The 27,203-nt window shown below is 45.6% G+C and overlaps 1 protein-coding gene across 4 annotated transcripts; it reads right to left on the bottom strand.

Moving 5' to 3' along the window:
• Positions 1 to 801: 801 nt before the first annotated feature.
• ep300a (EP300 lysine acetyltransferase a) lies at positions 802 to 24,028 on the bottom strand. 4 transcript variants are annotated; one of them, XM_079182330.1, is made up of 32 exons: positions 23,763 to 24,028; positions 21,252 to 21,907; positions 20,002 to 20,181; positions 19,330 to 19,660; positions 18,746 to 18,865; positions 18,176 to 18,415; positions 17,858 to 17,963; positions 17,600 to 17,725; positions 16,643 to 16,760; positions 16,133 to 16,274; positions 15,410 to 15,484; positions 15,097 to 15,182; positions 14,662 to 14,814; positions 14,031 to 14,516; positions 13,384 to 13,795; positions 13,090 to 13,208; positions 12,725 to 12,788; positions 12,263 to 12,438; positions 11,372 to 11,460; positions 10,225 to 10,305; positions 9,789 to 9,890; positions 9,465 to 9,521; positions 9,269 to 9,346; positions 9,080 to 9,147; positions 8,617 to 8,767; positions 8,218 to 8,364; positions 7,965 to 8,078; positions 7,706 to 7,871; positions 7,395 to 7,562; positions 7,080 to 7,241; positions 6,599 to 6,880; positions 802 to 6,470 (listed from the first exon to the last, which is right to left on the bottom strand). In XM_079182330.1, the coding sequence occupies exons 1-32, from the start codon at positions 23,854 to 23,856 to the stop codon at positions 3,222 to 3,224; spliced, it is 8,598 nt and encodes a 2,865-aa protein (XP_079038456.1). In that variant the 5' UTR covers positions 23,857 to 24,028; the 3' UTR covers positions 802 to 3,221. The 4 variants fall into 4 exon arrangements, with proteins under 4 accessions (XP_079038456.1, XP_079038457.1, XP_079038458.1 ...); XM_079182331.1 differs by having other exon boundaries at positions 18,752 to 18,865; XM_079182332.1 differs by lacking the exon at positions 9,789 to 9,890.
• Positions 24,029 to 27,203: the final 3,175 nt, after the last annotated feature.

Here is a 27,203-nt window from a genome sequence, read left to right as displayed (position 1 = left end):
AATGAAGCTGCAGGGAACGGAAGTGCCTGATGTTGCATAATTTTGTTGTTTTGTCTGTGGAGCTTTTAGGGCTAATGTCTCTCTCCCTCGCTCTCTCTCTCTCGCTCTCTCCTTTACACACACATTCACTGTTACTCCCCCAGCTTGTTTGGTCTCGGTTATGTCTGAATGCTCTGCACTGATGCTATTAACACTTGAAATATGAGCAGACTTTACAGGGGAAGAAGATGGAGGGGGACAGTACATGTATTTTTTTCTACATTGACCTGAATGTATATTTATTCTTTAAAAGGTACCTGTGTATTTGTCATGCAGATGACTGAGCAGAATAGTTTTTTTTTTATACGGTTTGTGATAACCACCGAGCCGACAGAACAAGCACCGGGATGTGGTCGCGCTTGTGCCGCTTCACCGAGCGAAGGACCTCGCACTTTACTGAGACGTTAACCTGCACATCACCTGTTCCAGTCCACCAAGTGTCACTGTGTGTAGAATATTTCTATGGGAATAACTCAAATAAATGTTGCTCATGTTTAATATTATTGTAATCACTTGTTCGGTTGCTTATTGACGTTCCAAAGATCCTTGTTTCTAGTCACTAATGCAGTTGTGTCAGGAATTGTGTATCGTAATATATTTGGAGATATTGGGGGAAGGGTGAGGTAAACACAGGTGTATTTCAAAGTCTAATTCAAACTAATTGCATAATAAGAAAATGTAAAACTTAATTACAAATGCCATGAATTTCCATCAAGTGATGCTCAGATGTTATATATTCATTTATTCGTCTGCAGAAAATATCGTACTAAAAAGTGAAAAACAAAGCAACAATTGAGTATTTTTCCAATGGTACAAACATACTTTATTGTACAATTAATTTATTGGCAAAAAACAATCAGACCACCAAAATAACTTAAAAAAAGGAAAAGAAAAAAAAGAAACTAATGAAAATGGAGCAATAGTTATTTTTGCTTTCTCTCAGCAAGCACCAAAAATTGTTAACAAGAGGAACGAAAAAGTGGTCAAAGATTCCATTTGAATACTAAACGAATATTTAAATAGTCTTATTTCCAGTCTCTTTGTAGGAGAAGAAATGATTAAAAACAAAACTATTTGTTCAGTTGCCATCAGTTTGTACAGTGATTCAGTATGTTTACAACTATATTCATGTACATGAAACACTTCTGAAAAAGGATGGTATAATATACTCCACGGCCTCCCCCAGGGCAAACTGAATGACTGTCTGCAGTGTCTTTTTGCATCACCATAACATCTTTAATACAAAACAAAACATGTTTTTATCTAATAATTCCTGTAGCTTCAAGTTTTATTTCCAAAAAATAAAATTAAATAATATATCTATATATAAAAGACAGTTTTTCCTTGTTTTTTTTTCTTATAAAATAAGTCTCGAGATATATTGCCACCTGGTTCTGATGCGTCCCCTCCCCCGTATACCCAGCAAGCCCAACCTTTTGAGAAAAATAGTGAGCATGTGAATATTGTGTCTTCAGTCCTCTCCATAAAAAGCTAAATGACCAAATTTAAACTCTTTCAGATCACACCTCTGGTCTCCCAACATCGTGCAGGTTCACGTCTTAACTTTTCAGATTGTTCAGGTGTGTGTCTTGTCGCGATAACCCCTCCCTCCCGAAAACCTTGTCAAAAATACACAGAAAAGGCGCATTGGTGCTTGTGACCTACCACACCCTACACTGTACCTTTTAGAAAAGAATCTCAATACTGTACAGTAGCTCAGGAGTACTTTTGTTGTTGTTTTTTTGTCTTCTTTTTTTTTTTTCTTTTTTTACAGATACAGCAAATATCCAATCAAACAAGAGGGGGAAAGATGCAGCAGAAAATAATTGATCTGCTCGTAAGGTTCTTAAAGTATGTACAGTTTGTTTTTTTACATGTTTCACTTTCATTACAAAAACAGTATCTAAGTCCACCATCTCTTACTTTGTACAGTACTAACATTGAGTTAAATCCTGTGGTTGAGGGACAGTCATGAGGATGAGGAACAAAAGGGGAAGAGAAAAGTACTGAAAGAGAAACCGTTGAGGGGGGGAGATACAGGCTGGATTTATCTGAAACCTCTGCAGCCCAAAACACAGACAACTTTATCGACCTCTTCTCCACGTCACAGTTCATAAACAAGGCTGTAATATTATGTACACGCGCAACCTCTGAATATCGGCCCGCTTCAAACAGGGGCACAATATTCCTCTAACAGCGAGAAGAGTGGACATCAACAGTTCATCAGGGGATGGGGGGGGGGGGGGGGGGGGGGGGAGTCAGGATAAGGAAGGTGTGGTGCACATTCATAGGACATGGAGGGTGGAGAGGTGGCCCATGGGTGCAAGGATTTGTTCTGCGGATCTGGCCTTTTTTTTTTCTTTTTTCTTCTTTTTGCAGAAAACATAGAACCAAACCCACAGTCAGTGTCCCACTCCCCCAAAAAACACTGTGAGGCTTAATTCCAACCTATAAACCCGGTGAAAAACAAAACAAACAAAAAGAAAACCAACTAGGAAACCTGTCAAAATCAAACTGCATTTAACGCAACCTCCCTCCCACCCGTCATATAAAATAAATTCTATATATATGAATTGTTGCAGTCGCTGTAAAATGTACATCGATGTGAAAACTGATTCCTGCAACAGAAGATATGTTGATGCTTGTATGACGATCCATTAAGGGAAGAAAAACAAACAATAAATTCAGAAATAAAATATACTTACTCTCTGCAATATAGATACAATTATGACTGGGTATTTGAGGAGGAAAACAAAACAATAAAAAAGGTACATCGTGTCAACTTTAATTTTTAGCCACATTTAAAATCTTAAAAATATTCATAAAAAGGCAAAATTCTCAGTCCCCAAAAATATTGTGTCATAGACTAAGGAAGAAATATCTTCAACCTGAAACACTGCCCTTCCACCTTTTTGTACACAATTGGCAAAAATATATAGATATATATTAACAGCAATAACTTACCATTGTTTTAATTTATTCATTTATTGACTTCTAAGATTTATGTTGCATCTCCCATAGGAAGGAAGCTTCAGTTCTTATTTATACATCACAAAAATATTTAAATAAAAAATAAAAACTTCTAAAACCCCAAAAGCAGTAGTCCCGCCTCGCTCTCCTTTCATGGCAGTTTGTCATTTGGGGGCAACTGATCAGAGCATCAAGACAGAATGGAGTCAAGGCTACATATGGTCTAAACTGTTGTGGTTACCGTTCGTTCCAAGCTCTTGGTTGTTGTTGCTGCTGCTGCTGTTGTTATTCCCACCCAACATGTCCGACTGCCCCCCCGGCCCACCATGCATCCCCGTCATCCCGCTCAGCTGGGACATAATGGAGTTCTGGTCCGAGCTGAACTGACCGGGATCTACCGAACTACCCGGCTGCTGCTGAGACAACGCTTGCTGTTGGGGTTGAGGGGGCTGGGGTGGCGCCATACTGGGGTGATGTTGGCCTAGATGGCCCGGGTGGGGCGAGCCGGTCTGGGTCTGCGGGGAGATGCGGTGAGGTGAGGGCTGAGGTTGGGAGGAGGGCTGCATGCGTGGGGACGGGCTGGAGTGCGGCGGCTGCGACTGCGGCCTCGGCGAAGGCTGCGGCGACCTGACCTGACTGCTGAGCGACCCTGCTGGACCGAGTCCTCCTTGTCCTTGGTGGTGGGGGTGGGGGGACTGCGCCATCTGCTGCTGGGGACTCATGGGACTGCTGTGCTGGGCTGGAGAGCCCCCACCAAGATGCTGCTGCTGCAGGAGCCTCTGGTGGATGTTCTGGTGAAGCATGCTTTGGGTCGTCTGTGGCGGTGGGGGCCCTCCACCCCCTCCACCAACACCAACTTGCTGTTGCTGCCCCTGCCCTGGTCCGCCTTGTCCGGGTTGGAGCGGAGGCCCTCCTGGTCCTCCCGTGCCTCCACCGGGCCCTCCGTCTTGTCCTTGAAGCCCACCCATTGAATTTTGCTGCTGCTGCTGCTGTTGTTGCTGCTGCTGTTGTTGCTGCTGCATCTGCATCTGATGCTGGAGCCTTTGATGGAGCGCTGCAGCTACTTGTGACATGGAGTTGGAGTAGCCTTGCTGCGGGACTAGCTGTCCTGGCCCACCCTGTGGTCCTCCCTGCTGCTGCTGTGGACCCCCTACGCCTCCACCCCCAGGCTGGGGTTGGGACGAGGGGGACATCCCTGGCTGTCCCTGGCCAGGCTGCATGAAACCTTGCTGGCCTTGCTGCTGTTGGAGTCCTTGAGGTTGCTGGAACTGCCCGTGGTTTCCCATCTGTTGTTGTTGTTGCTGCTGCTGTTGCTGCTGCTGCTGTTGTCGTTGCTGCTGCTGCTGCTGCAGGTGTCTTCTCATCAACAGCTCTCTGAACTGCGGAGTCATGTTGGTAATGTTGCCTTGTTGCCCTGTTTGCATTGCTCCCTGCTGTTGCTGTTGCTGTTGCTGCTGTAATGCAGCCATTTGCTGTTGCTGTAGATTGCCAGGCAACATTGGGCGCTGTTGTTGTTGCTGTTGCTGCTGCTGTTGCTGTTGTTGTTGTAACTGCTGCAGCTGAGCCATGGTGGGCATATTCCCTCCCCCTGCTCCACCTTGAGCCATGTTCATCCCTGGCTGGCTCACGTTGACCTGCTGTTGTCCATCCATGTTAGCAAGTTGGTTAACCCCAGGCCCTCCTACACCGGGCAGCACTCCAGCAGCCCCTTGGAACCTCACACCTGCAGGGCCCCCTTGAGGAGGCCCTCCTGCTCCTCCAGGGCTACCCGGACCACCTTGATACCTGGCTGCTCTCTGCCTGATAAAAGCAGCCATGAGGGTCGGGTTGGAACGAAGGATGTTGAGGACTTGCTGCTGTTGAAGGGGTGAGCTTGGAGAGCGCAGTGTTCTCAGGAGGTCTTGTAGTGCTGCCTGGGGAAGATTTCCTGATGCAGCTGCAGCTGCTAATGAATTCGGTGCCCCTGCTGCCCCTCCTGGTACACCCATTACTTGCATCAGCCCACGGTTTCCTGGTTGCGGCTGCTGCTGATTCATTTGCTGCTGCTGCTGCTGAGCAACTCCTGGCTGCTGCTGTGGTGCCATGTGAGCCATCATGCCTGGCCTTTGTTGTGGGTTCATGGCTGGACCGCTAGCACCCCACTGCTGGTTTGCTTGCTGAAGTTGTCCACCACCTCCCTGCTGGACTTGCTGGAGCTGCTGCTGGACTTGAGGTGGCAACTGCGACTGAGGGCCGCCTTGCTGCATCCCCGCTAGCATTCCCTGTTGCTGTGGATCTAACATAGTCCTGCCAACAACTCCCTGAGCCTGGGGGGACATGCCCTGGGCCCCAATGTGGGGCATGCCCATCTGGGCCTGGGTGTTCTGGTGGTGGGGATGTTGGGGTATCATGCCCCCCTGTCCCAAGCCACGTATCTGGGCTTGAGCCTGGACCTGAGCCATCTGTCTTTGGGTCTCTGCCAGGCGCTGGATCTTTAGGGCCGTCTCTACGGCAGCCAGAGGGGGCCCTTGCTGCTGGCCTTGACCAGGCATGGGCCCCTGGCCCTGGTTGGGTTGTTGCTGCTGCGGTGGCGTGGCTGGACCCAGGCCAGGTTTGCCCAGCGACTGATGGAGAGGGGAAGCCCCAGGTGGTCTGGGGTTGTACGGAGGCAAACTACCAGGGTGCTGCTGCTGGACATTGGGAGGCTGCTGCTGGAGCTGAGGCACCATCTGCTGCTGAGGAGAGTTCATCATCCCCCCTCCACCTGCTCCTCCCACCTGCTGAAACTGATGCAGATGGTGTTGAGGGGGCATGGCACCACCTTGTTGCTGAACCTGCTGTTGCTGGCCTGGTGATCCCATTCCTCCCATCCCGCCCATCCCAACTCCTTGCTGCTGAGAAAGGGCAGGCATGTTCAGCTGGGTGGGCGTCTGCGGCGTAGGCGGCTGCGTGCCCACAGATGTAGGGGTACCAGGTGCCGTATTGGCTCCCGGAGAAGGCAGGCCATTGCCCCCAGGAGCAGGCTGGCCCACTCTCTGCATGCTGGCCATCCTCCTCCGTAGCATCTGGGCTTGCTGGAGCCTGTGCTGCAGCTGCTGCTGGCGGAGCTTGTGCTTGATGTTCAGGCAGAATGGAACCGGGCACTTGTTCTCCTGACAGTGCTTAGCGTGGTAGCAACACAAGGCGATGAGCTGCTTGCAGATGGGGCAGCCACCGTTGGTTTTCCTCTTGCAGCTTTTGGTGTGCTGAACAACGCGCTTCATCTTCTGGCAGGACGGCAGAGAGCAGTTTGCGTTTCGACACTGGCAGGCGTGGACGAGGGACTGGATGCAGCGCTGGATGCTGAGGCGACGGGAGTCTCCGGGGCTCTGGGTGGTTGCGGCAGCCTGGTTGCTGCTCTCGTCATCCAAACCAAGGCCTAACTTCTCCATCTTGTGCACGTGGCCCTTAGTGTTGTAACACGTGATGCAGAGGTCGTAATCCTGTGGGGGATGGCATGAATAATAGTTGATTAGACGATACATAGCAGATTCTATATCAACATAATGAGTCCAATAACGTACATATTTATTTTTGTCATTACCACCAGAACTACCCTCCCCCTACTCACCTCACAGACGGTACAGTGGAAACGAGTCTCCACGTGGTGCTTGCACTCATTACAAGTGTAGACGAAGCGGTCCTGGCTTTGGTTATGCAACTCCACCAACATGCACATGGAGCTCCACATGGACCTCCTCAGTGAGCTGAACTCCAGGTGCTTGTCCCGGGCTAATGTCAGGAAAGCGTCGCGGCCGTCCATGAGGTCACATGCCATTAGGGGATCCGGGTCCGAAATAGGGGGCAATGCATTTGCCATGGGTGCTGCGATCAGCCGGATCACGAAGAACACCTAGAACAGGAAACGAGAGGGGCGAACAGATGAGGGGACATGGGAAATGTAGTCTTTCAAAAACCAATTCTGCTTTGTGTGAGAATTCAGTAAAATCTTGAAAATCCAGTAAATAATTGAGCTTTTTTCCAGTCTACACATTCCACTCCTTCAGAGTGATAAGATGCACGCATTTAAATAAGTATGAGCGATTTATTACCTCTTTGTGTTTTTCCATAGTGGCATAGAGTTTCTGCGAAAGGTCATTGGAGACATTGGGCATCCCTGGCTTCTTCTTATTGGTGCGGCTCAGGCTGCTCTTGTTCTTACTCGTCTTCTTGTTGTTCTTCTTCTTTGCATTTTTACTGTCACTTTTTGTGTCCTGCACAACAAAGAAAAGGAATATCAATATTTACCTGATAACAAGCTCAGGTGATTACATACTGCTGAAACCTTTTTTCCCCACCACCTCTCTCACACACAGCGAGATACATACAGTATATATCAACTCGTTGACAGATCGTAGCATTCTTACATCAATACTCTCATTGGACGTGCTGTTCTCCTCTCTTTTCCTCTCCTCCTCCTCTTGCTCCAGCTCTTTGATGCTCTCCTCCAACACATTGGGCCAAAAGTCTCCCTCAAAGTAAGGTAGGTCCTTGGCACTGGTCAATCGATCATCCGTCGCCTGCTTGAAGACATCCTATTGGAGTAAATTGGAAAATAAAGTTAGTGTTTTACAACGATGGTATTCCAAACTAGTCATTCCTATAAGCTCTACCGTCAACAATCTCAAAACGTACCATTCCTCCAACACATACAGGAATAAAGATACTGCCTCGCTACCTTGAAATCGTGCACGATCCGCTCTGCCACAGCCTTGTCTAGCATCTTCTTGTACCACTCTTGGAGGCGTTTGGGCTTTGGGATCTTCTGATCTGCAGGGTGACAGTGGAAGATGTAGTCGTCCCCTTCGCTTGGTGGGCAGGCCCAGATGTGCCCAGTGGTGTAGCTGAGGAGGACATACGAGAGGCCGTACACAATTAGCACAATTCATTTACAGACTTAAGTAAGCTTTTGTGATAGGACAGAAATCAGCACTCACCCCAACTTCCTGACATATTCCAAGTAGCCAATGAGGACTTCATGGTAGACTGCCGTTCTTAAACCGCGAGGCCGGAAGAAGTGTACACTGTCCAGGTAGGAGATGTATACTCGCCTGAGTGGGTGAAAGAGGAAATATTCATACATCACAACGGAGAAATTTAATTTAGAACTGATCTTTTCAAAAGTCATTCCATATACAAGAAGAAAAACAGACGACACTTCTAATGTTTCTAATATCGTGACGTCCTTACCTCTGGTTGGGCTGAGGGCAGTCGGATCCGTACTCTTGAACATGCATACCAAAGAAGCAGACGTCTGCTCCGTCAATGTCCTCAAATGCAAAAAGGGCTTTCGTTCTGTATGGAAAGGACTCCGACATCTCTCCGCTGTCCACAAATCTGGAGACAAGAACATAAAACATCTAAAGTTACCGACTGTAAAATAGAGCAACAGAAAATATACCCGCTACTCTGTACCGCGATCTCACTTTCAAGTCAAGCAAATATTTGATTTGATTCTGAATACTAAAACATTACAACAAAAATTACATAAAATTCTGTTAAAAAAACCCATCATGTTTCATGATAAATGGTGACACCGGCTTGAACGTTTGCTAAATCTGTTCATGTATTTGAAACACAAATGTGTACCTGGACTTCATGCCTGGCTTGACCTCCACCACTTTGTCAGAGACGTGGACGACGCGAATGAAGACTTCTCCAGCGCCCGTGTGGGTCTGACGCTTCAGGAAGTCATTCACCCGTATCTCCAGGTAACTGCCCAACTTTGTCTGGGGCAACCCTGAATCGGGGAGAGCAGAGCATTTTCTGTTTAGTTAGCTGCTAAAAACAGCAGGGAGGAAAATGAGAAACCTGATTTGGTATTCTGTTGATTCCAGATATGAATATAGGTTTACTCGTTACATTGAGTCTGTAATGGTGACGACATGGGATAAATGTGTGACAGCAGTTATTATTGATTGATTGATTGTTTAGGTCAAATGAGGGATTAACACAAGTTCAGTACATCAGTTTCCTGTATGAAAGAGATAACCAAGCATTACAAAAAAACAAGATAAAACGAAATAGAATCACAAGATGCATTGCAACTTACTTTTGGCAGAATACTTGTTCTCTTTCCTGGTCTTGTTTGTCTTCTTTAAGCAGCCATCACATACAAATCTATGAAAAAAAAAAAAAGGTTGAGTCATTTTAATTACATCTAATTTTATTTTTTTTGCTAATGACATCAGGACTTTCACATGAACCTTCAGGAAAACTGGAATTATAAATTGCTGCTCACCCCGATGGCCAGATTGTTTCATGGTGCAAGACACAGATCTGATGCATCCTGCGCCCACAGTCCATACATTCAACAAGTCTGAAAGGAGACACAGAGATGAAGATACAAATGACATACTCAAGGTCCTTGAAAATAATTTGCTTTCATCTTATTTCCCAAATGCTAATATTTGACAAATGTCAGACAGTTAACTTACAATTCAGGGTCCAGTGAGTCATTCTTCTTCTTTTCAAACTGTTCCTTGTTTATTGATCTGAAATTAATTAAGAGGGAGTATTACAATATGCAGAACAACAGAGAGGCACTGGTGTCGTCACTGTGGACTGTCGCACTGCCAAAATGAAATAACAACGATATGGACACTCAGCATTACTATTACACTATTTCTAGAATTGGATTCAAATTGTGGGTACGTAGGATTGTTTCCAACTCCTGATTTAAACATTTCCAATAACTCTAGAGCGATAAGACTTTAAATTCATTCAAAAAAAAGTTAGATGTAATAATTTCCAAAACTCACAACGTGTATTTATCTAACGAAATATTCATCGGCAATCCGTATTTGTTGGTGTCAGTCAGAAAACTGTTTGCTCTCCCGGCTCGCACAAAGGGAGACACACACCTGTATTAAACGGGGCAGTGCAGCAGCGATTAACTACACAGTAAATCACATCTATAAGCACAACAGCAAGAGATTCATTTCATTGGTAGGGTGATTACAGCATAGATTATTAACATTATCTTCATTTGAAAAACATACAACAGAAGCTTTCCTAAAATACAGCAATAACAAGAGAACTGTTGTGTACAGGCTACGTCATCTGTACCTATCAAATTAAATAAAATAAAAACAAGTAGCTAATACTATCAGGAATATGGCTGCAAGATGATCACTATTCATATAGATACAAACATTTTTAACTGTTGTCTTGCTTATTGAATAGACTAATACTCACGTCTGCGGCTGGGTGGGGTCGTCGCCCAAGGAAACCGTCTCTCCCTGGATCTCGTTGAAACACTTTTCGCAGAAGTGGTACCTGTTAGCAACAAGCCCAAATTTTGGTGAACTACACCATTCCCCGCAGCACAGTCAATCACAGACAGCGGCACGGGAGGGCAGTCACCAATCGGTACAGGACATGGGCAAGCAGGAAGTGGGAGCGCAGGACAGCAGGAAGTCGTCATCGCAACAGCCAGTCATGATTTTGAGGGGTGAGGGGGGGGGGGGGGGGGGGGGGGGATGGGTTTTGGAAGCGCATGGTTGTTAAAGGAAAAACAAAGCAAGCCAATGTTGGTATTACAGCCAAGGACAAGACGAGAGGAACGTCCAAGAGAACACGCAGCAGAGACCCGAGGCAAGGCACAGATTAGCAGTTTAGACGCGAGAGGATGAGCAACCACCATCAGAGCTAACGGAGCAGGAGCAGAATCAACAGGAGCTAAACGTGATGTGGTAACAGGACATAATACACACACTGACAGCTGTTCAGCTGTTCATTCATACAAGCAGTTCATTTTAAAGTCGGTCCTTTCACATTCACATTAGGTTTTCATGGGTGTGTGGAATCCGACAGGAAGAATTAAAAATAAATGATGTGTGGAATCTGAAAGGAGCGGACCACCATGTTGGAAAAAAAACTAAGTTAGGATTTTCTTTTCCATTATTGCTGCTTGTTCCTCAAAGAAAAATGCCCAAATAACTTTATGCAAAGGCGCAAATGGCACTAGAGAGAAAAAAAAGCGCTGCGCTGTTATTTATAGATCCGTTTAATGACAACAAGAACAACTTAAAGAATGCGAGCAGATAGGACCGACTGTTAAAATGCCAGTGCTTTAGGCACCACATGAAGGTATAAAAACGGGGAACATGAAGTGAAGGGACGCATTAGGGGAAACAAAATTAAATCAGGTGAATACTAATCTGCCTCCGGACAATTCAGTTCAATGTGCGCTTTTGTTATTGGTAGTGCCAAATCATCTCCATTATAATCCCTTCCTCTTTCACTGATCCATCCATCCATCCATCCATCCATCCATCCATCCATCCATCCATCCAGTCGTCCCTCCACCCTTCATCACACGGGCATTTCACTCCCTCCATACCTGTTCTGGTAGCTGAAGTAAGCAGCATCTCTGGGAATAGTGCACAGCTGCTTTCCGTAGCAGCACAGTGTCTGAGGAGAGAACTCCAGCTGCAGGCAGAAACAAAAACAAACAGGTTGAAGAACATATTAATCACTTGACCATCAACGATGGTAACATCATAAATATATATAGTATATTAACACCGTACATTCAAGCTGTAAAAACTACTTACTTGAGCTAAATTATGTTTGGCTTAGTTTTGTAAAAAGTTATTACAGCTACTGTAACGTCAAGGGCTACTCTGCTTTGTCTCTTTTGTCAGAAGCAACCTTTCAACCAGCCTCTCATAAAAAGGGCCAATCACTTTTGTTATTTGCCTGCAAAACCCAAAAATAGCAGAATCTAATGAGGACTGAAATGTGATATGGAGCTGGTATGCCCAAAGCCAAATTTAGCTATGAACCATCTTCACTGCTGCCACTTTCAGATGTCAATGATGGGAGTTAATTTCTACATCTGAAACATTATGCACAATATTTACACGCACCACCTTATCCAGACACATTCTCAAAGTCGCACTCTCTATATCTCATAGGAAGATACTGTTCACCTGAAGGTAGGATTACATGCTGAGCATCACCAAAAACAACGGGTTTGGTGGCATCACTGCCTGCAACTTTATCTGGACTTGATGTAGGAGAAGCGGTCCCATAAAATACAGAACGAGTACTGACAAGTGTAATGGGAAATATAAGGAAAATCGGCCAATGTCAAATAATTAAAAAAACACTTAAATCAACAAGTCATCTTTCCTTCTTGCCCTTGAGCATCGAGACTTTCACAATAACATCGTCCCTCACCAACATACATTTCAACCCATCTAGCCATTGATCGGGCACTCCGTCTCACCTTCCTCCCACAACAGTAGCCGAGGCTCTGCATGACGGGGTCAATCTCCTGCTCGAACACCTCGGCCAGCTTGGAGCAGTACTTGTAGACTCTGGATGTCTTGCGGTTGTATAGCCAGGCGTTGTTGAACATCAGCCAGATGTCGTCCACATACTGCCAGGGCTCCTGGAACTGACCTACAACCGAAACACAAAGCCCGGGATGATGGAATGGAAAAAAAAAAAAACGTTCCAAACTACACAGTTGGCTCATTGGAGCATCTTATAAACAGGCTAGAAATCTGCCTATCATGTCAAATAAAATAGAGAGAATGATGTTCTTTGTAACACAGCATGACAAAAGGTGCAACGCAAGGTTGAAAAAAACACATCTTCCCCAAATCCATCCAAAATTTGTCTCATCTTTAATCGTGGTCCATTATATTTCCCAGGAATGACCAAACCTGGTCTTGTCTGTACCAACCTGTATCCAGCTTTCGTTTGATAGTAGACAAGTCCATGGGGCTCTTCACAATATCAAAGTAGTCCTGAAAGAACACAATGAGCATGTTTTAAATTGTGCAGTTAAAACCTTTGGCTCAGTTTTATGTGTCATGTACACAAGTAAAGCAGAGACGTATGGAAACTACATCCTGGTAAATATAACAACAGCAGTCAAGAGATGAAGAGATGTTGGATTTGCGCACAAATTCTCACAAAGTTAGGGAACTAAAAGACGGTAAAGCCAGTGAGGAGAAGAGCACAGCGACATGGTGAACACCGACAGAGACAGTGCAGTTCATACACGGCACAGGAACCAATACATCTCCACCTCCGCGGGATACATACAGGTATGCACAGCAGTTGTGGGTCTACAGGCATTCTGAAGGGCAGAGACTCTGGATCTTGTCGGTAGAGAGATTCGAGTGTGGGCATCAAGGCCTGACGAAGCTCCTCTGGCTTGAAGACTGGGATGAAATAGAGATCAGAGAGGAGAATGGGATGAAAGAGTGATCATTTTACACCGCTTCTGTTACACCTTTGAATTCTACGACAAAAAAAGTGAACGCTAAATTAGCTGTTTAAAAAGTAACCCTAAGCATATAAGATCAGAAGTAAAGTAAGAACTTAAGTCCTCCTTACTCTTCTTTTTCACTGGGGTCTGTGTTGTAGACGAGTCCGACGTCTCCTCTTCCTCCTTCACCTCCTTCTTTACCTCCGGTTTCCTGTCTTCCATCTTGATGCTCGCCGTCGGCGTCGTCGTCGTTGATGTTTCCATGGGAAGCCCTTTACCTCCCTCTCCAGAACACTCCTCCTTTTTCACCTCTAACTTCACAGGCTTTTCCTCCATCTTGATGTTACTGAGCTTTCCTCCTTTGGAGCAGCTGCCGGTGTCGCTCTCGTCCTCATCGTCCTGCTGCTTGATCTCCATCTTTGAGTCGAGGTTGGCGGTTGAAGCGTTCGACTGTGGCTGCTGGGAGGAAGCGTCCAGGCTGCTGACAGAGGCTGGAGTAAGCGCCTGACTGTCCGCTGGAAATGAACCCTTTTGGGACAACTAGAGAGAGAAAGAGACAGAAACAAACTCAGGTGCATGGAAATAGTAAATACGACGGTGGAAAAGCAATTACATGACTCTACTCTGACGAGATAAAAGGTTAATTTTAAAGAAAGGTAAACAGGCAAAGCACGGGACAAACCCAGACACCAACAACGGTAAAATGTTTGGTCTCATGATGAAGACCAAGCGATGTTTAAGCATTCAAGTATCTAAAGGGCTAAATCACACTGACCGGAGTGCGTGGCAGCTGAGCACCATGCGGCGTTGAACCGGAGGCCAACCCAGGGTGAGATGGAGTGGTCGAACCAGAACCCATGTGCTGCTGCTGAAGAGGCTTGTTGGAGCCGGGGCCCTGGCTGAGCTGGTTCTGCTGGGGGGCTGAAGGTGGACCCAGCTGTGATGCATTAGGGGTGTGCGGCTGTGGGGTCTGGGACCCGGCTAGTCTGGGGGGCGTTTGGTGAGGAGTGGGAGATCGACTGTGAGCAGGGGAGGGTGAGCCACGCATGGCTGCCAAATGGGGGATGGAGTTGGGTTGCTGGCTTGCGTTAGGTGGAGTCATCGAGGAAGCAGGGGTGCCAACAACCGAGTTGGGACCGCTGCCACCCACGCTCTGAGGACCCATGGGCCCCATTGAGGAGACACCACTGGGTCCACCGGCTGAACCTGGCTGTGCTAGAGGACTAGCAACTGGAAGAGAGGGAGGAGTGCCCATCTGCGTCTGCGGGATGGAAGAGGATGGGGGTGAAGAGAGGGGTCACGGATGAGAATGGTGCACAGGAAGAGGGTCAATTAAAAGGTATAGTTCAAGGACATGATAAGTTGTTTAACTCAGTCCTCAATTGTATAATTTGAGGCCACCTTACCTGTGGCATGCCTGTCTGTGTTCCAGGTTGGGCCATCCCAGGCTGAGGTGACCCAACTCCTGGTCCTGAGCCAGGAAACTGTCCCTGGGACAGATACTGGTTCTGCAGCTGGTTGACGCTAGGCTGCCCCATCCTGGGTCCGACCATTCCCATCTAGAGGTGTCAAAGGACAGGGGTTAAAAAAAATGCCAATGCAACTTTTTCTGCCAAATCATTGGACTGGTTAAAGCGGCATTCTTGTTAGCTACTTTTTAAACAATTCATTTTCCGTCTATTTTGAGAGGCAATGCTTAAGATTTAGAATTTCTATTGGAGTGGAAACAAAGGAAAAGTGCTTCAAGGGTTCGTAGTGTGGAGTAGTTCTGTTGTTCAATTGTGTTTATGGGCATAATAAAAGCAAAACTAGGTGATGAATTGGGTGTGTTCAGTACTGACCTGGTTCCCAGATGCTCCTATGGGGAGAGGAGGCGTGGACCTCTGGCCCATAGACTGCATCCCCATCTGATTGAACTGATTCATACCTGACAGAACACAGAGAGTGTTATAGTACAACACATAACATTGAATTTGGAAACCGCACTACATACTGTATTTTGTTAAGTTGTTCCATGCATGAGCACATGTGCTGTTTGTTATTATTGTGTAAGCGTTTCATTCTCTTTGACTCAAATCAAAATAATTTTCTCTGGTACAACTAATAAAATGTGTCAAAATTAAAACGGCCTCCTGGTTCTTAGTGGTTCTTTACCTGGGCCTTGCATCCTGTTGACCATCTGATTTGGTCCAGCTGGTCGCACCATTGATGGGTCAGGGAGAGGACCGTCTGTAAGAACAGAGACTGTAGATTTTAAAAAATCAAGCTGTCATCTATCGACAAACGAGAGAGGCAGAGGTGGAAATGCCCTAACAAGCATGTGTGGAGAAGTCTGTCCAAACTCTGGAATGTTTCATCCTTTTGTTGGTTATGTTCAGAAAAGATCTGGGTCATTTGGACTCATGTAGCAACTAATGACTGAACAGAGTCACCTGGAAATGCAGTCTCTTACAAAAAATATCTGTGGGGCAGTTAATTAATAATGTGTGTAAAATCGGAACCGACTCAAGACACAGGCTGACACAAGCTACTCTATTGAGAAGACCAAGCGTGACAAAACACTGGACAAGGTGTAACGCATGGCAAAGGCAACAGAGGAATAATGGGTTTCACGTTAACTCCCCTTCTCATGTTTAACATTTTCCAATCAGGTAGGACAACTGTCCAATAAACAAGCTATGAGCAAGTCCATTCTGTCACAATTGAGTCCTTACGTTCTACCAAATGCAGTGAAAAGAGGACATCAGTACATACAATATGACACAAATAATGCTACAGTGACAAACCGCAGTCCCTCGGGAGATTCAAAGCGATGCTAAAATGTTACACGTTTAACATTGGCTCATCAAAGTCTACATATGCTGCATGTCCACTCACTTGGAGGCAGTCCAGTGGGGGACTGGCCCATGCCGACAGGACCGAGGCCCAGACCCTGCTTCTGGAGCCGGGTCCTCCTCTTCTCCTCCAACTCCTTCTGGATCTTATAGATCTTCTCCGCTAGCAGGTGATAGTACTCAGCCTGTCAAAAAGAGGGGAGCAAGATAAGGGAAATGTGGCGGCGAGGGGGTTAAACTTCTCCAACATGGAGAAGCAGTAGAAATAAACTCTTTGTAAATCTACTGTTAAAATAAAACTACAGTAATTGTTTTTGAAGACCTCCAACAGCAACAGTATGAACAAACAGGAAATGCTTTATCTGCTGCGGTAAACTTGAAGTAATTCACAAGTCAAGCTCGTGCGCTATGGGTTTCTTACCTAGGTCTAACAACTGGGAATTTCTTTACTTTTGAGTGGCTGGCTTCAGCTGCAAAATGACAGGAAAACTTCCCAGCAATCTCGCCCTTGTTTTCTGTAACACACTGAGCTGAAAAGGAGAGAGCAACTTACTCTACTGTTGGCCGACTCATACATGTCTCCCTCAACCTTTCTGGCATAGGCCACCAGGTTCTCCATTCGACGGTCCTTGAGGGCAGCAGGATCTGGAGTCGGAAAGATGGCCTGAACACTGTGGGTGTGAGAAGGAAAGCAAAAAGAGGAGAAAGGGAAGTAAAAAAAAAATCCAACTGTTAACTCCAGTCTTAGTCAAAGTATTGCTTAAACACAAATCAGCCAATTTTGGGGTCTTTGAGAGCATTTCTGTGTGGTTACCTGTGTGGCTAGCGGCTCCACTACATGAGGCATTACCCGGCGAGTGTGCATGCACTTTGGGAAAGTTCCAGTGCATAGTGCTAGCCCTGGTGTTTATTGTGGTTTAACGTTGCTGTTCGTCCGCAATAAATATCTTCTATTTATTTAATTTCACAGTTTACATTTTAAAATTGTAAAATGAACAACATTCCCAACCCACAACGAGCATCCCGTACTCCCTGCTGTCACTCGGAATACATTGGATCTACTTTATAGAGGAATTTACAGCATGGTAATGCAAGGTGAGATTCAGATATCAAAAGGCCTTTAAGTCATAAGGCGAGGTTAAGCAGCACGCCCGTCCAAGACCCGCAGTAAATATCTTGTCAAGCTCCAAATATAGTCCCGAGTCTGTGAGATGACTTTACTGCCGCTGAAGAGGAATAAAAATCCTCATGCACGACATTGCCTCTCCGCCAGCGTTTATGACGGCTTGCTAACATTACTAGCAGTTATGTGCGAGAGGCACAAACTGGGGCGACAGTCAGCCAGCTTAACTGAACCTTTTAAAAATCCAAGCGCCTATTACTGTCTACACTCTAACACTTACATATTGTTAGAAAAAAATAAACACTTGTAGAAACATGAAACGACAGCAGGAATGTGATTAAATGTACCGTGCAAAGAACTAGTGTGGCGCTCCTCTTTAATACTTACAGTTTGTGTACCAAGTGGTTTCGTAGGTCCTGCGTGATGTCCTCGTGCCAGCTTTTCCTCATGCCTGAGGATGAGGGAGGGCCTGCTGTGGGCATGGACCCCACCCCACTGGCATCATTCAATAGACTGGGAGAGGCAGAAGGGCATCATTTTAATGATTCACTTCTTTAAAAACAGAGATGTGTGTGCCCTGATCAGCTGTAGCTATGACAGTTGCTTGTGATTAAGGTATCCACCAAATTAGATGTTCCCGCTTACCCTTGGGTGTTCACATTGAGGTGCATCATGGTATCCTGCAGCAGGCTGGCTTGCTGGCTCTGAGGGGAAGCTCCCACACCTCCATTGACTCCCATAGGATTCGCACCTACACAGGAAAGGACGGGACTCCATAAGTCTGCATTCCTTTTTTTTCCCTACTAATAACACAGATATATACCTTGCCCTTTGAAAGTTCCTTCTGGCTATACTTGACTGCTATCAAGTCCTTTAAAGAAAAGATTGTCTGGCCTAAAGCATCAGTGCTATCAGAAACAGGGAAAGGTACATCTTTCTAAAGCGTGAAGCAAGTGAACTGACCCATTGGGTTCAAAGTCCTCATGCCAGCCGGGCCTTGCAAACCTTGGTTGGACATATTGGGCTGGGCAGTCGGGGTCTGGATCTGGTTGCCCTGGTAGGTGAGGCCCAGGGCTGCGTAGGCTCGTTCTATGGAGCTGGGGTCGATCTGGCTCGGCGGGTTGAGGTTGGGAGTACTTGGTTGGCCACCAGGTACCGCCCCAAGAGAGCTGCCCAGACCTGCAGCGGCTGCACTGAGTAGAGCTGTGAGGACATAACAAGAGAGGAGAGTGTTAATAATGCATCTGATCTGCTCAACAGAATATGAAAAAAAAAAAACGAAGCATAAAAAAAACCTGGAACTGAATATTTATGCAAAAACTCAGCCAGAAATCATATTATGATTTGGTTCACTATGGATTATGTTTAGCTCCAGTGAGGCCAGGAAATATTGTCATCACAATATTGTATTTCTATATTAACATATTTGCAAAATCCCATAAATAAAATTGATAACGCAATATGATGACAACATTTTAGCATACGGTGTAGTGTGAAAAGGGAATTTATAACGCTATTTGGTCAGATACAGACACTCACACTGCGGGTTCCTCTTGTCTCCAGCATTCTTCAGTGGCAGGCAGACAGGACAGTCGTGTCGCGTGCAGTTCTTCCAATGCGAGATGATCTGCCTCGATGATGCACAGTGAGGAACTGAGGATGAGAAAGCGCAGAAAGACAGGCGGAGTTGGGGAAAAGAGAGGTATATGAGGGAGGGGAAAGAGGCAGGAGAACAACAACAACACAAAGTGAGGTCATGGAAAAAAAAGATTAAATGAAACTAGAGATGCCTGTCTGTAACCCAAAAAGAGCTGCTGACACAGAAAACTGTTACAAAGTTACCTCATGCTTTTATCTTTTTAGTGCTACCCCAAAACAAACTATAAACATACTAACAAGTATTGTCTGTGTAGCCAGAACCATAGATATAGATTATGCCTGCTGCCTCGTTTACCTAAGGGCTTTACCGTGTGATCTCATTGTGTTTGTTGATTATAACGTAAAAGAAAAAATATCCTTTATAACACAGATGTCAGTTACAAGCGTGCTTGTCAAACATGGGGACATATCATAACTATCCACTGAGTGCAGGAGCATGCAGCGTCCCTTCAACTCACCCTGACAGGACTTGCCGGCCTGGCAGTGAGTCATGTGGTTGAGGACGTTCTTCATGGTGCGGCAGTGGGGCAGGTTGCACTGCCGGACTTCCCCGTTGGCCTGCTCCCGCCGCTGGCACTTGTGTGCATGCAGCAGGAGCACCAGTTGCTGCTGGATTAGCTTGCGCTTCTCCGGGTCAGCCGTGGGTGGTGCTCCGGCAGCAGCGGACGCTGCCGAGACCTGGGCGCCGGGACCAACCAGACCAGCCTGAGCGTTGGGCAGCATCCCCGAGGCTCCTCCCACAGGTGCACCAGAGGGACCGCCCACACCTGTTTGTGATTGCTGGGAGCCCTGGTGAGTGAGGTAGGGGGGGAATAAGAAAGGGTGGTGTGGATGAGACAAGGGCAGTAAACAGATAAGACATAGGGAGAGGTAAGGCAGAAGGCACCATTGAGTAGGGAGGGGAGAGGAAGAACAGTATAAGAACAGTGGAGTGAGTAAGTTAGGTCAAAAGAAACAAGGAACTCAGAGCAGCACAGTGGTGCGAAAGTTAGGATGGAAGAGATGAAAGACAAGGGAATCATTTTGAGCCGAGACTTAAATTTCCCAACTTGGTAAAAGAATTATCGTAAAACTCATGCCTGCATCTGACACACAAATGTTTATCCACAGAGTTTGTATTTGTTCCCTACCATGGCGGCCATGCCTTGCATGGGCTGGTTCTTCTTGTCCACGTTGAACTGGGCCAGGCTGTTGCCCAGAGGACCTTTGTTCTGCAGCTGAGGGCCCAGCCCTGCGCCACCCAGACCTTGATTCCCCTGCCCCGTATATGGACCTCCAAAAGGGCCCCCTGGGTTCCCCATCATCCCCATCTAGCAATAAAAATGGAAAACGTTGAGATGGGGAGTTAGTGAGAATGATGAAGAGATATGAAGAGTAGAAGAGAGGGATGTAGGACACGGCAGGCATTAACTTTGTTGCAACCACATTGCGCATATCTTATTAGGGATTGCATTTTAACTGCACATGCAACAGTATTTTGCGTTGTGGCGCTTTGCAACACAATCCTTCGGTGTTCCCCAAAGATCTCAAATCTGAGCTGTTGACATTTCTTCACACCACGACACTTTCAAAGCCAGAGTTTCCATCTCCCGAAACAACATGTGTTTTCCACTTGCGCTTTCTACTGCTCAAGTGCAATTAAGTTACCCTCTAATGTACTTCTAAATCAGTTGACCAGGTTACCGCATTAAGTAATGTGTAATTAAATGATCAAAAATAATCTAGAAGCCATGCAAACCAAAAGTTAACAGCCACATAAGCAACGGTAGTAGCGAGCAGTGTGTAATAGCAATCCGACATGCTTAGTTCCTCTTTTCTTCCTGCACACCGAATGAGTTATTTGAACTTTATTTTAATCACTGATCCATTCCTCATCCGTACACCTTGTTCCCCCTTTAGAGGGTCCACAGCATTTTTCTTTTACTTTTCTCTACCTAACCCGGAAACCCTCCCACTGCTTTTGATCTCTATGGCTAACAGCCGTGTCTCCACCACATTTATTGAGCAGCAGCAGCAGCCTTCCACTGCACATTTTTTACTGTCACTCCCGTGGGACTGTCAATCAAGGGAGAGCAGTTTTCTGCCACTTCAACTCCGAGCATAAGCCTGAATAAATCCTTGTTTTGGTTTTAAAAAGTAACGTTTTGGGCAGAAAAAAAAGGTTTTGAGCACGAACTGGAAGATAATGCGTGTTCTACAAATTACTATTAAGGAGAAAAACACTGTTCTTGAGTGTGTACTTTTCAATTTCAATTTTCACCCAATATGGCATTTACAACCTTCGTGTTTTGTATATAAATTCCATCACAATTTCAGAAGTGAATGAAACGGTTGATATGCAGTGTTAAGCCATCTAAAGCCTAATTGAAGGAGCCCCTACCTTGTTCATTGCTCCCGGTTGCTGGCCTCTCATCCCAGCCTGGCCCCCAGCTCCCTGCTGCTGTAGGGTCTCAGCCAACAGGTTGCTGTTGCCACCCATCCCCTGATTCCCAAAGCCCATCCTGGGGGAGCCATTCATCACCTGGCTCCCAATCATGCCTGGCTGCTGCTGTCCGTTATTGCCTTTCTGCTGCACTCCCATCATGGCCCTGTTCATGCCACCCATCATTCCAGCTGCAGCATTCTGTTGCTGCTGCATCATGTTGGCCTGCTGCTGAGGGGAGAGGTGCTGCTGCCCCTGGACCATCATCTGCGGAGGCCCCTGGCCAGGAGATGCCTTCATGTTCGCCAAGTGTTGACCCATGGCGCTGGGGCCTCCCGGGCTGCCCATGGCTCCTTGGTGGGTCGAGGTGGGTGCCCCTGAACGCAAAAGCTCGGACAGTTGTTTGTGCTTGGCCACCGCATCCTGGCCTCCGCCAAGTCCAAGTCCCATTCCTCCTGGCCCTCCACTGCCTCCTCCAGGACCCAGCCCTGCAGGTCCCCCTCCCAGAGTAGTGTGCAACTGGCTGAGGTCCCCACCATTGACCAGGCCTGATTCATTAGAGCTGATGAGCTCATCTGGGAGATCATGCTCCAAGTCAAACAGCGAGCCGAAATCTAAAATGGAGAAGAAATGCAAAGTTTAGGAGGAGAGGGTCAATGAGATAGGAGACAAGGATGAAAGGGAACATAAAAAAGGGCCACAGCCATGTTAAACTGGTACAGCCCTTCATTTTTCAGCATGACACGAGCATACTTGACATGTAAAAAAACGATAAAAGCTGTTTAGAGGTGTATAGACAATTTTCCGAAATGAATAACCATCACAACTGAGCCCTAAACTTCAATTGAGATCCAGAAGAACTTGCGCGTGTCAAGCTGCATGCACAAACAAATATGCAAACACACACGCCCACATGGCCTGCTCGCACGGAGAATCCTTGGACAGTAAAGCGATTCAACATGCTGCAAAGGCAGGTTGGTACAGACAAGGTGACGAATGGATGTAGAAGTAACGCCACAAAATGGAGCCAGGTTGGTCGAGACGCACACTCACTGTGTCAGTCTGTATCCAGAGTTCAACGGCACACCGCTCAGGCTATCAAACAAGATACATGATGTTGCCCCCCCCAAAAAATAAAATTCTTAAAGTACAAAACCTGATCTAATTGTCCCTTTTGATGGTCAGTTGCCATTGTTTCATTTGAATGAATTGGAACTAGGCTAAAATATGATGGATCTAAAATGAAACAATGACAATAATCTGCAGCCTTAACGTTTAATGAGCTAAATCTGAAAAATTAACAAATCAGTTACCAGCAGCAAACATTATTTACAAGCTGCTTTTTGGAGGTACAAGCACAGAGTAATACTAGGCAAGGAACAATTGCTCATATCATTCTTCTGAAAGTGTCCTATGCTTTTACTTCTCAACTATAAACACTGCATGGCAGTGTCAAAAATAGTCTTAGAAGACAAATCAATTTGAGTGCAATAAATTGCACCCCTTATAAGCAGATCCCTTTCTTGTCAGCACTCAAGGTATATCATGCAAGGTAACGTAAGTGTTTGCAACGTCTGGAGGATTAAACCGTAAATGTCCCTTTCCACAGATGCCGACCTGCCCAGAGAGACAACTTTAGCTTAGTAGACAGCTCAAGATGCAGCTGTTTATTTCCAAAACGAATGATTCGGTGATTAAATGGACTGTTTTGTTTGAAGCAGTATTTGCTTGCTAGCTTGACTCGCTGGTTAATATCGCAGTGGCAAGACATGGCGCTGTCCATGCTCCACAGTTGTGCTCTCGGGCCACTATTCCAGCTGCTGTCACACGCCATCCACAAAAAAACAAACCAACAATGGCAATTTGAGCTTAACAATCAGTCGGACCTGTGGGCCTAAACGTGTCTCTCGCACAAGGCAAGCCTTACCACCATCGGCTACCTCTGCTTTGACTAACACTACCAACGGTAGCTAACGTTAGTTGGGAAAGGGTCTGAGTTATGATGGGGCAACACAACTGAATGCTTTAGACGCGTGAAGCCTTGAAAACTCAAATAACAGAATATGGGTCGCTGTAGCTGACTGTCAATTTGTCACAACTATAAGACACAAACAACTTTATCATAAGTTGGCTTGGCATTGAGTTATTATACATTATCAACCCGACTAAAGTAGCCATTAGACACGGGACCGTCAGTTGAGCACCCGCATTCGGTTAGCCTAGCGTTAGCTTGAATTGCTAACCCAGCTACCTCCGGCTAAAATGGCTGTTAGCATGCAAGCTAGCTGGGAGAGCTCTTCTTCACGTCCGACACACACTCACTACTAGCAAGCTAGCGTTAGCAGGCTACGACAAAAACAGAAGAGTAATCCCGCGTCTTCTCCCTCCCATAAGTTAACCCAAGCCGCTAAAAAACAACAAACTTAACGAATAACACCGTAACAAATTATATCTTAAAAAAATACTTACCATTTCCATCGCTGGCGGAGGCGGAAAGTGCCGGAGACGAGAGTTTAGGCCTCTTGGCTGAAGACGGGCCAGAGTCCAGAACGTTCTCGGCCATATTTTTTCGAAATAAAAATATATAAAGTATCCACAATTGCAGACGTTTTCACGCCCTTAGAAGCTCATTCCTTTTCGTTTCCAATATTGCGACTTTTCCCCCTCCTTTTGGGGGACTAAGAGGGGGAAAGTCCCGTGTACAAATTACTCCTCTTTCCCTGGGTTCGCCTCTCGATTTCAGCCTCGGCGTATATCAACCCCCCTCCCTCCCTCGTCGGATTTTTTGTTCTTTATAAATTTCTGCCAGCGGAGGAGGAGGGGGTCGGTGAAAGTAAAGAGGGAGACACACGCAGCGGCTTCCCTCTTAACTTACATCAGCCTCTTTGGATGTAAATAAACTGTCCCCGGTTCTCTCTTCCATGGTTACATCCGTCATTTCAACCTCCTTTCCAGCGGAGTCTGGATGGAGACAATGTCGGGCAGTAAAGGCTTGTTTGCCTGCGAAGTGATGGTTGTGCTGCTGGTGGCAGCGGGTAAGGATGAAGAGATGCAAATAAAAAAAATAAAGCTGACAAATGTGCAGCTGCAATGGTGGATAAAGTAGAATGCTTATTCGCTGGGCTATGCATGTACAAAAAGTTATTTATTATGAAATCCATCCATGCAAGCAACCTGAACTTGCATCTGCTTTTTGGTCAAGTTTAACAAAGATTAAAGTTGTATTATATTCAACAGTTATTTGCAAGTAATCTAATTACTTATCAGCTTTGCAGCCATGTTGATAAATATACAAAAATAAACAATTAGAGCAGTAGACCAAGGTGGATTCACAAACGCTGAAAACTGTATGCAATAACTGGAAAGACTTGTTGGAACTTGATTCCTCAATAACTGACAATCACTTATCAAACAGAACCAATCATGTCTGCCTTATTTGGATTTGTTTGATTTCTTATAGGCAAAATGGTGACTCCGTGCATACATTTACAACTCCAAAATGTCATACAATTTTCTCAACCTGTCTTGGTGTTGACTGCTGCAGAGGTTTGTAAGTTGGCTCCCTCAGTCAAAAAAACTCTCCCTGTCTTGTTCTAGCACCAAAACAGCTATCAGCCTTTACTCGGCCACTTGTTGTTGAGTATTTGCCCTGCATGTAAAAGTCCATTTGCTGCTTGAGTCTCAACTTCCCTTTTTCCCTAATGGATCACACTGATTCAAATCATCCCATAGTCTTTTAGGTTTCCTACTGGAAAACAATAGCCATTTTCTTCTAAATCTTACCTTACATCAGCATAATAGCTGGTTTAGAAAATAGACTCAATATACTGTGTATGTAACTGCTCCTCAGCCATTCATTCATTGTGTCATTCACAAAACAATAATGGGATACGTATATTGAGTTGTTGTTTTTAATTACTGCACCATTGCATATTCAGAAACAAGTATGTCTTTCTGCAATACAGCATGATGCTATCTTTCATAACTTCATCTGTACTGCAATTCAGAGTAAAGATTTGTGAATGTGTTTGGTGGCCAATTAGTATTCCTAATGACTGTCCAGTGGGACAAGAACCGTTTGTAAAAGAATAAAAAACAAATGTGTTTGCTGTCAGCAGTAAAAGAGGAGGATTTTACAGCTAGAGATTGATGAAGAGGAGTAAAGAACTTACACACAATGTGTAAGCTGTCTTTCTAAACCTGTTGGATTCAGGCCTTTGGGGGATACAGTATACCCTGCATGTGGTCAGAAAACATGGGCTTCTATCACTGTGTTTTTTCTCTCCCCAGTTCTGGTTACCAAGACAAATCCATCATCTTTAATAAATGCACATAAGTGCACATAAGTGGACATGGTTTAAAGTAGGACGGCAAAATCGTTCCAGCAAAAAAATGCTCTTCTAATTGAACAGGTTGCAGGTTTCATGAAGAAAAATAAAACTTAAAATCCATACATTTTCTCCACAAGGCCCCCACAGGTCAAGATGAAAACGTTGCTTTCTAACAGATTACATACATAAATCTCATGTATCTTCCAGAATTTTTTTTAGCACTGGTAGGTTGGTTTTAACTTTTTACAAGTTCACATCCAATGATCTGCTTTCAAAAGTGGGATTCTATCTGCATGACAAAACCTGATATCAAGGCTTCACCAAACCTGCATCATTGCACATCAGTGAATCATGCCGCTTGGCGACGGGACCATATAGGTGCATTCCTTATGCTGGGACTCAAACCCAGGCAGTGTGGGTATCATGCCCAGTCACAGGACCATGGCTAGATTAACCCACTAGGGGGCCCCAGGGCAAAACACTACTCTGCCCCAACTCTGCCACTAATCATCATTACTTACTTTATACATTTTTCATGCAATATTGAAGAAAAGTAATCAGCCTGTTTGCACAGGGTCAAAACATATGATATTTAACATTTAGTCCTGCCTGGCCCTTGTACCATTGCAGTTGATATTGTGCTTACATTAAAAAGATTGGGCGGGGGGCTTCCAATGTGGTACAGAAAGAAACAAAGAAAGACAATTGAAATATCCATGAATGTGAAGGATTGAAACAATTATTTAAGTTTCAGATGCTTATAAATCACCAAAGATGAACAAATATGCATTCAAGCAAATTCAAACAGACCAATGGACACACTGTGAACCTGAGGCCTTCAATGTCCTGTAGTTGCCACCTCAGGTCAGTAAACGAGCCATAACCAGGATCCATCAACATCCCCTCGCTCTCCTCCACCTTGGCTGCCACCGTCTCTGCCTCTGCCCCTATTTCGACTGCCTCCCCCACTGCCCTGGTCAATTACTATAATGATGCACTCTCCTCCTGTCTTGACGTCATCGCCCCCAAAAAATCCAAACTTGTCTCCTTCACCCACTCCGCCCCCTGGTACACTGACCGACTTCGACACCTCAAAGTGCAGGGCCGTCAACTGGAACGTCTTGCCAACAAAGCTGTACTTACTGTTCACCTTGATGCCTTCAAACTCCACCAACAACAATATAAAGATGCCCTCAACACCGCTCGCTCATCTCACTACCCCTCCATCATCCAATCTGGCTCCAACAACCCCAAAATGCTTTTCTCCACCATCAACAAACTCCTCAAGCCCATGGACACCATCTCCACCTTCTTTACCACCAGCAAATGCAACTCATTTCTATCCTCCTTCAACGACAAAATCATCGCAATACACAACCAGCTGGCTGCCCTCAACATGACCCTCCCCTACTTCCAAGTCTCTCGACTCTCTCTCTCTCTCTCTCTCTCTCTCTCTCTCTCTGTCTTTCTTTCTTTCTTTCCCCCACACACAAGCGGGACACCTTTTGAGCCTTCACCTGCTAACCCCTGCACCCTGCCCTCCACTACATGACCCATTCTCCAGTTCTTCTTTTTTTTT

This window comes from Pholis gunnellus (assembly GCF_910591455.1).
Source record: "Pholis gunnellus genome assembly, chromosome: 21".
Taxonomy (NCBI): domain Eukaryota; kingdom Metazoa; phylum Chordata; class Actinopteri; order Perciformes; family Pholidae; genus Pholis; species Pholis gunnellus.
Note: the sequence above shows the minus strand (reverse complement) of the source record. Positions and strands in the feature narration are given on the sequence as shown.